Below are 10,342 nucleotides of genomic sequence, written 5' to 3'. Positions count from 1 at the left end.
TATATACCTGTGTGGGGGGAGTGGTTTTCGACTTCCCGGGTGTGTGTTTAAATCTTGTAGGCCAATGGAAGAGAGAGGCTAGGCCTCTTGTGGCCAATCATATTATTGTTCTTGTATCATGTGATGCCTGCAGTCACCACTATGTGGCACTGCTGTTCCATGATTCAGCAGTGTTGGAAGAACCTTTTGTTGCTGAGTGGGGGGTTATCACAAGGGAAGTGGACAGAGCCATAAAGTCCAGTCAACCACAGGTGGTCATGTAGATCAAAAGGAATGGGTGGCTCTCGGGTTCCCTGTGAGAAGGTAGATTGGGAGATGTCCTATTGTTCCCAGGGAGAAGAGAGGTGTTTTAGAAAGTTGGTGTGAAGAGAGTTTGGGGAAATTCTCTTTGAATGTGTGGGGCTATGTGACTGTGTGTGCTCGGGGAGGCCTTTTGGTGTCTTATCAGCTTCCTGCTGCAGACCCAACCAAATGTGAAAACCACTGAAATCTAACATAACTTAGGAAATATAAGCCCTAAGTGTGCTAAAAAACTAATACTTTGGCCAGTTCATCAGGCATTTGACAATAATTTTGCCCTCTGGTTTTCTGTATCTGGCCATGGAGAGGGAGCATTTAATTGGTATCATTCTAGTCCACATATGGCTTAAACAGGATGGGCCAGTTGTGACCATCACAATGCGCAGAAGCTAGCTAGAAAATCTTTGTCATCAAACAGACAACCATGGGAAAACACTGTAATTTTGTTAAATAGCAGCATAGTTAAACATTTTCCATTTAGGATTGGCAAAAGTGGGTGGATTTTAAAAATAGCTGAAAAATTCCAATAATTTCAAGGACTATTACAAATAATTCAACCCCATTAATTTTGATTAATGGATTTGTTTCACTGAACAATTTTAAATAATATTGTATTTTGTTTACACATTTTAAGAAACAAAGAATTTTATTACTTCATAGATTTAATACATCATTTATGTAGTCTACCAGGAATGAGTACTTTGCAGTACTGTACTGCACCGTTGTAAATGTGTTCTTTATCTCTGAAAGGTTAAATGTGATACCAACTTCTTACTTCCCTGCTTTATGATCTCATCTATTCAATCTATGCTAATAACAACTTAACAACGTAATTAATTCTCCAGCGTCCTTACACTATCAATCCTACGTGAGCTGAACTGGCTCGCTGGCTCTTGTATTCTCTGATCATTCTCAGTGACTTTAGAGATGCTGGTAAACATACTGAACTCCCCTATTTCTTCTCCCACTCTCTCACTCACAGGACCGTCATCGGTAATCAGCAATGATGATGACTCTGCCTCTCCTCTCCACCACGTCTCCAATGGCAGCAACACTCCATCATCCTCAGAGATGGGCCCTGACGCGGTCATCATTGGCATGACTAATATCCCGGTGATCGAAAACCCTCAGTACTTCAGGAGCACAAACAGTTTGCTCAAAACCGACACCTGTGAGTGAAACTCCATCACTATTTTCACAAATAGACAAGGATGGAGAAGAAGAAAAAACACCAAAATGTGAATCAATTCTGAGCCTCAACAGGGGTTTCCGTAGTAACATATTTCCTAGCTGCCATGGCGATGACCTTGAAGCTGCAAATTCAGAATTCTAAATACATTACATGAGTGTGTCACCATTCTTATGCGCATGTATATGCACACATGTGTGTGTGTGAGTCTCAGTCTCTGTGTGTGTGTGTGTGTTTGCGCCATAGCATGAGCTTGGCAGGAATCCATTCATAAATGTGGAACTTTCATATATGACTTATACTTGTGATGCATTCACCACAGTGACAGGAAGGAAAGCACCACAGGTAGCGGAAGAAAGGTGTGGTGTTTGTGTGAGGCTGAACAGCTGCCATTTATCCGGCATCTTCAATCTTCAAACATTCACAAATTAAAAAAAAATAAAAAAAGTGCAAAGACAAGAGGAGACACAGAGACAGTGAGGAGGAGCGGGAAACAAAGACAAGTTGAAAAGTATGAAAACACAAGGGATATAGACTGAGCAAGGGAGAGAGAGAGAGAAAGAAAGAGAGAGAGCATCAAGGCAGAGAGCTTCTTCTTTTTCTTTCGGCTTTGTCCCTTTTTCAGGGGTTGCCACAGCAAATCATTGATTTCCATCTCTCCCTGTTCTCTGTATCTTCTACTCTGACTCCAACTACCTGCATGTCCTCCCTCACTGCATCCATATATCTCCTCTTTGGCCTTCCTCTCTTTCTCCTACCTGGTAGCTCCATCTCTAACATTCTTCTACCAATGTATCCACTGTCCCTCCTCTGCACATGTCCAAACCATCTCAATCTGGCTTCTCTAGCTTTTTCTCCAAACCTTCCTGTCTGTGTTGTCCCTCTAATGACCTCATTCCTGACCCTGTCCATTCTTGTCACTCCTAAAGAGAATCTTAGCATCTTTAACTCTGCCACCTCCAGCTCCTCCTCCTGTCTTCTGCCTATTGCTACTGTCTCTAAACCATACATCATGGCTGGTCTCACCACTGTCCTGTAAACCTTTCCCTTCACCTTAGCTGACACTCTTCTGCCACCGATCACTCCTGACACTTTTCTCCAGCTGTTCCATCCTGCCTGTACTCTATTCTTCACCTCTCTTCCACAGTCTCCGCTGCTCTGAACAGTTGATCCTAAGTACCTAAACTCCTGCACCTTCACCACCTCTGCTCCTTGTAGCCTCACTATTTCACTGTTCTGCCTTTCGTTTACACACATGTACTCTGTCTTGCTGCGACTGACCTTCATTCCTCTTCTTTCTAGTGCAAACCTCCACCTCTCTAGGTTCTCTTCTAGCTGCTGCCTACTCTCACTACAGATCACAATGTCATCTGCAAACATCATAGTCCATGGGGACTCCTGTCTGACCTCATCTGTCAATCTGTCCATCACCACAGCAAACAAGAAGGGGCTCAGGGCCGATCCTTGATGTAGTCCCACCTCCACTTTGAAGTCTTCTGTCCTCCCAACAGCGCACCTCACTACTGTTGTACTATTCTCATACATGTCCTGCACCAAACTAACATACTTCTCTGCCACTCCTGACTTCCTCATACAAAACCACAATTCCTCCCTTGGCACTTTGTCATATGCCTTTTCTAGATCTACAAATACACAATGCAGCTCCTTCTGACCTTCCCTGTACTTCTCCATCAACATCCTCAAGGCAAATATTGCATCTGTGGTACTCTTCCTAGGCATGAAACCATACTGTTGTTCACAAATCTCCACTTCCTGCCTCAACCTAGCTTCAACTACTCGTTCCCAAATCTTCATTGTATGGCTCATCAACTTTATCCCTCTGTAGTTGTTACAACTCTGTGCATCACCCTTCTTATGAATTGGCACCAGAACACTTTTTCTCCACTCATCAGGCATCTTGCCAGTCTCTAAAATTCTGTTAAACAAACCAGTCAGGAAATTTACTGCCACTTCTCCTAAACACTTCCATACTTCCACTGGTATGTCATCAGGACCAACTGACTTTCCACTCTTCATCCTCTTCAGGGCTTTTCTAACTTCATCCTTTCTAACCTGATCTACCTTCTTCCTACTAGTCTCTGGCTCCTCGTTTCTACTTTCCCTTTCATTTTCCTCATTTAACAACTCCTCAAAGTATTCCTTCCATCTTCTCAGCACACTTTCCTCACTTGTGATCACATTCCCCTCTCTGTCCTTAATCAACCTCACCTGCTGCACATCCTTCCCAGCTTGATTTCTCTGTCTCGCCAATCTATACAACTCCTTTTCTCCTTCCTTTGTTTCCAAACTCTCATACAACTCCTCATATGCCTTTTGTTTGGCCTTGGCCACTTCCCTCTTCACCTCCCTTGTCCTCTCTTTGTACTCCAGTCTGTTCTCTTCTGTTCTGTCACTGTCCCATCTCTTCTTCGCTAATCTCTTTCTCTGCACACTCTCCTGGATCTCCTCATTCCACCACCAGGTCTCTTTGTCCTCCTTTCTCTGCCCAGAGGACATACCTAGCACCTTCCTACCTGTCTCCCTCATCACTGCAGCTGTAGTCTCCCAATCATCTGGGAATATCTCAACACTACCCAGAACTGCCCTTACTTCCTTCCTGAAGTCTTCACAACATGTCTCTTTCCTTAGTTTCCACCACTTGATCTTCTGCTCTGTCTTCACTCTCTTCCTTTTTGTCACCTCCATCGTCATTTTACACACTACCATCCGATGTTGTTTGGCTACACTCTCACCTGCCACCACCTTACAGTCTCTAATCTCCCTCAGATTACATCTTCTACATAGAATATAATCTATCTGTGTGGACCTGCCTCCACTCTTGTAAGTCACCCTATGTTCCTCTTTCTTTTGGAAATATGTGTTTACCACAGCCATTTCCATTCTCTTTGCAAAATCTACCACTGCCTGTCCTTCTACGTTTCTCTCCCTAACACCAAACCTGCCTATCACTTCCTCATCTCCTCTGTTCCCTTCCCCTACATGACCATTTAGGTCTGCTCCAATCACCACTCTCTCTCTCCTGGGGATACTCTCTACCATCCAATCTAGCTCCTTCCAGAACTTCTCCTTTTCTTCCAACTCACAGCCCACCTGTGGGGCATAACCACTAACAACATTAATCATCTCTCCTTCTACTTCTACCTTCACACACATCAACCTGTCTGACTCTCTTTTCACCTCTACCACATTTCTTACATATTCTTCCTTTAGGATCACCCCTACTCCATTTCTCTTCCCATCTGAACCATGATAAAACAGTTTGTAGCCTCCTCCAATGTTTCTAGCCTTACTGCCCTTCCACCTGGTCTCCTGCACACACAAAATATCTACTCTTCTTCTCTCCATCACATCAGCTATTTCTCTACTTTTCCCTGTCATTGTACCTACATTCAAAGTTCCAAACTTCAGACTAACACTTCTATTCTTCATCTTTTCTCTTTTTCTCCTAACCAAACGCCCTCCTCTTCTTCTCTGTCTCTGACCAACAGTAGTCCAATTTCCATCAGTGCCCTGTTGGTCAACGGCACTGTTGGCGGTCGTTGTTAACCCGGGCCTCGACCGATCCGGTCTGGAAATCGTTTTATTGATCTGCATATTTGATTTAGCTAAACGTTTTACGCCGGATGCCCTTCCTGACGCAACCCTCACCATTTATCCGGGCTTGGGACTGGCACTATAAACACGGCTTCGTGTACCCTAGTGGCTGGCTTCATCAAGGCAGAGAGCACACACAGATATTGACTTGGTCCCTCAACATGACACTATGATTATTGGCATTAAGTAATAAAAGCTTCTCCAGGGTTTGGCCTTGTCTTCCACTCTAAATTATGGAAGCACACGTGTGTCTGTGTGTGTACCACCTGGCTTTTTTGTTGAGGGCAAGGTTGATAATGGAGGACTGAGATTTGACCTGATCAGGCTTGTGATATAACAAAAAAATAATCTGGGATTTACTTCCCAAAGACAAGAACAATAGCGCTGGGAAGAATCGATTAATGTCAATACTAGCCTGCTGTGTTTGTACCTGTGTGTGTCTTTAATATATTACAGCTATTACAACTATTATACTGCATGCTTTTCTGACTGAGCAGCATAAATGGCCAAAGTACGTGACAGATTGTTTGGATTCAAATCTGTGTAATCGGTTTTGATGGAAACAGTTTTGGCAAAGTGCTGCGAGGACATATGCCAGAAACTGAAGTCTTTTTAAACAGCAGCCATAACCAGCCTTTGGCCTGCACTACTGGGTGCAGGTTATTAGCAGTAGGTATATTATTGTTCCTATAGATGGCACAGAACTGCTTCTAGCACAGATGCGGCCGCAGTTACTCTACAAGGGGAATTGAGCTTTGTTCATTTATGTAAATAATCACGACGCTTTTGGCTGTAAAGGAAGAACTGCCAACAAAGTGCTATCAGCAGAGATAAAAAAAAAAGTTTGACTTTTGAAATTAATTTTAAGGTGATCCATGATTTGTTTTAGAAATGTCCCTTGAGAATGTTGTTATTGACAGCATCTAAACACCTTATAATTTGTCCATATCCAAAAACTAATTTTATTATTTTCACTAAGTACTGTAGCATGTTGGGATGACAGAATGGCCCCCTAATGTATGTATAAACCAGTGAAAATAGTGTTCATCAAGAAATTCAGAGAAGGTTGGTGCAGGAGAAGAGCAGCAATAAAAATGTGTTATTATTAGAAGGTATTTAGGGAAATGTTTAAATTCAAATATATGCCAAATATTTACACAGTTCCACAAAAGACAAACACATGCACGCGAGCACTCAACTTACTTAGTAGGATTAGTATTATTAGTTGTACATATAATAGTATAACGGAGTATGCATGAAAATATCACAGACTAATTGGTATCAGGCAACAAAGAATGTTTTTACTTCTTTTTAGAAAAACAGGAAATGTATATAAAATCAAATATGCTCATAATGTTTTATGACTAATGTACAGGTTTATCATCTTTACAAGGTATTAATATAACTTTTGAATTGAGAGGAAAAAACACATTTAAAAAGACCTACAAATTCAAATATATTAAATGTATTTTCATCATTGATATTAACAACTTTTTGTTGAGAAAAATCATTTTACTCTTGCACCACATTGTTGGGAACATGGTTTCCCCATAAATGATGAAGAACAGACATGCTCATATGAAGACATTGGAGGCATTGACCATTGCTAATGACCAAACCTCACAAGAATGCACCTCCTCATGAACAGGTGGTTTCCATTACTCTGATTGGACCATTTACAATGTTTTGTGCTGAGAAGAATCTGACTTGAAACCTTTTTTTAACATCTCTGGAGAATAAAAATTAGATAATTTTAGAACAGGACAATATCAACGGTCACAGTTTTCCCTGTTTACCATCAGACTATGTCTCAGGTGGACAAGCTGAAAAGGAGTCAGTGTTTACTGAGCTACTTCTACATGCCCTTGTCCATCACACACTGCTGCCACAGCTTTCTGGGACAATGTGGGGTTCAGATAGGAACTAAAAAGGGCACAACCCTCTGATTGGTGAACACACTGCTCTCCAGCCACACCTTCAAAACAGCCTCAGAAAGAACAGGTTTCCGGCCACCTTATTTTTGTCTACACATGTTCAATGTCTCGTAGATAAACTTTATGTTTCATGCATTACAACAAATCAACTGTATTTTCAGTTGATGCAGACATTAAATGTGTTAAATTTTCTTTGAAAGATTCAGTTTAATCTTGTACATTTTATTTACTGTATTTTCTATTCGACTATAAGTCACTCAGGAGTATGAGTCGCACCAGCCAAAAAATGCATAATGAGGAAAAAAAGCATATAGGTCACTCCAGAGTATAAGTCGCACCAGTGCCCTCTAGTGGCTGTCAATGTGAAAATAACAAACATGTGAAATTATATATTTTAATATACAAGTCGCACCTGAGTAGCAAGTCACAAACCCAGCCAAAGGATGAAAAAAAGTGCGACTCATAGTCTGGAAAATATAGTAGATTATTTTGCCCAGCATTTTACATCCCACCCATCAGTCAAGTTTTGAACCTTTGAGCCAAAATGTTTGCCTATCTCTATCTAGAATATAAAGGGACATAAACAGCTTCCTCTCTCTTTCTTTTTTACAACTTTTTATTGCTTTTTTCCCTCACATTTGTATGTTAGATGATCTTTTGTGGTTTATATTTTGTTGTATGTATGCCATGGGATTCAACATTGTTCTGGAAAATGTTATTCACAAGCGCTGTACTCATGATTAGAAAAACAAACACTCTTCATTCACATAAAAATTAAACATACTTGCAGCAAACAACCATCTGGGAGTTCATCAGGATTGGGGCTCATCAGTAATAAGTGGTGTCAAAAGTGAAGGGAAATGAGTTGCGTGGACATTTGTGGTGGATGTGTGCAGGAACAGATTTGTGCCCTTGACTTATGCCATCCATCCATCCATCCATTTTCATTCGCTTATCCATTACCGGGTCGCGGGGGCAGCAGTCTCCACCCAAATCACATTGCACCGTACCAACCCCCCTAAACCTTCCTGCGGGTGGTGAGTCCACTGGAAGGTACCAACCACCCTAACCAGGATTCAAACTTGCCCAGGAGGTGAACCCTGGGGTTTCACACCAATGACAGAGACATTGCCTCTGGGCCAAAGTGCCTGATAAAAGGTTAAACAACATCCCAGCTGTTCAATGTGTTTTAAGGCAGGGTCTACGGTCATGAAAAGCTTGAAGACAATGAAAGAAGGAAATGCTGATGGTTAAGAAAAATAATTATTTCCCTAGGTGTTAATCTTTTTAAAATTTTGTGGCTACTAAGTTTTGAGAGGTTTCTCCCTACGGAGCCATGAGATCGGAGGATGTAGGAAAAAGGACGTGGAAAAAGACAGTAGAGGAGGTGGTTGGTGGAAATAATGACTATTGATGCTAACGTCCTTAACAAGTGATGGAAAAAAAGGCACAGCAACAGAGTGAGGGAATAACATGTGGTTGGATGTTAATGTTTGTAGAATGTTGATTAAAATGTGGTACGTTTGGAAGCTGAGGGAACAGCAATGAGGAGAAACAAACGATGGACCGGAGAGATGATGAATACAGAAAGTGAGAGTCGGATAACAGAAGTCTAGATGGAGGGATGCTAAGTGGTGCAAAATGGGCCAAAACAATAAGCACGAAAACTGGATGCTAAATGAGAAAAAATATCAGAGAATAGGAGAACACGTTTGGTAAATGGGGAATCATTTCTGGTGTAGATCTTAATTAGGGATGCTGATTGAGGCTCTGATGAGATAGAAAAAAGAAGTAGGAACGTCATAAAGGCAAACATATGGGAAACGGGATTCATCGACAGCATGGAGTAGCATCACAAAATGAATTGATTTGTAAATGGAAAATTAGATGATTAGATGAATGCAAAATTAGTTCAAATGAGAAATAAATGTATAAACGTAAAATTGACTTCAAATTAAAAGATGGAATGACATCCTCTCTGCCAAAACCAAATCCTCCAGCTGTAAAAGAAATACTGTCATGCATGCTGCAGCGGTGCAATCATGAGATTAGGTCCACCTGCACTCACCGGCTGTCGCTGATGAGCGAGCAGCATATTTAAGCTGCAGCCACACACTCCTCGCTGCCAGATTGTCTTGTCTGTTCGCGAGGGGTGCACGTCCTCGTTCAGTTTCCAGTTGTGGAGATTTCCTGCTGTCCAAGTCTTTCCTGTCGTGATGATCCATGCTGTTCTCACCTGCTCTGTGGACGAGAGTTGTCCTGTCGTGTTGAGGAGAGTTTCTGCAGTTTTCTGCTCTTCCTTTCCGCACCTGTTTTGGTTCTGCTGCTCCGAAGTCCAGAGGGAATCCGCTGGTGATGTCACTCCCGTGGGATTCCGTAACATGCGAAAGTTGCGACGTCAGCCACGGGATCTCTAAGCTTAGATCATGTTCATCAAAGAGACTTAATGCTCCATGCGGAGACTCCCTTTGTTCTAAGACTGTGTTCATTATCAATACTCCACATTTATTCATGAGACTTCCTTTTATTTCAAGTGGAGACACTTTTTGTTGAAGGACTCTGCACTGCCAAGACGTGTGTTTATACACTATATGACCAAAAGTATTCGCTCACCTGCCTTGACTCATACTATGAACTGAAGTGCCATCCCATTCCTAACCCAGAGTTCAATATGATGTCGGTCCACCTTTTGCAGCTATTACAGCTTCAACTCTTCTGGGAAGACTGTCCACAAGGTTGAGGAGAGTGTTTATAGGAATTTTTGACCATTCTTCCAAAAGCGCATTGGTGAGGTCACACACTGATGTTGGCGGAGAAGGCCTGGCTCTCAGTCTCCAGTCTAATTCATCCCAAAGGTGTTCTATCGGGTTCAGGTCAGGACTCTGTGCAGGCCAGTCAAGTTCATCCACACCAGACTCTGTCATCCATGTCTTTATGGACCTTGCTTTGTGCACTGGTGCACAGTCATGTTGGAAGAGGAAGGGGCCCGCTCCAAACTGTTCCCACAAGGTTGGGAGCATGGAATTGTCCAAAATGTTTTGGTATCCTGAAGCATTCAAAGTTCCTTTCACTGGAACTAAGGGGCCAAGCCCAGCTCCTGAAAAACAACCCCACACCATAATTCCTCCTCCACCAAATTTCACAGTCGGCACAATGCAGTCTGAAATGTACCGTTCTCCTGGCAACCTCCAAACCCAGACTCGTCCATCAGATTGCCAGATGGAAAAGCGTGATTCATCACTCCAGAGAACGCGTCTCCACTGCTCTAGAGGCCAGTGGCGGCGTGCTTTACACCATTGCATCC

At 42.3% G+C, this 10,342-nt stretch overlaps 1 protein-coding gene across 1 annotated transcript in view; it reads left to right on the top strand.

Annotated features, from left to right (window-relative positions):
• Positions 1-10,342, top strand: part of LOC103397098 (BDNF/NT-3 growth factors receptor-like) — a 174,403-nt gene that overhangs the window by 98,588 nt on the left and 65,473 nt on the right. The window contains 1 exon segment of the mRNA XM_025052777.1: positions 1,283-1,471. Within this exon segment, the coding sequence (XP_024908545.1) occupies positions 1,283-1,471 (189 nt within the window).

This window comes from Cynoglossus semilaevis, chromosome W, assembly GCF_000523025.1.
Source record: "Cynoglossus semilaevis isolate Cse_v1.0 chromosome W, Cse_v1.0, whole genome shotgun sequence".
NCBI classification, from domain to species: domain Eukaryota; kingdom Metazoa; phylum Chordata; class Actinopteri; order Pleuronectiformes; family Cynoglossidae; genus Cynoglossus; species Cynoglossus semilaevis.
This window is presented reverse-complemented; position numbering and strand designations above follow the sequence as displayed.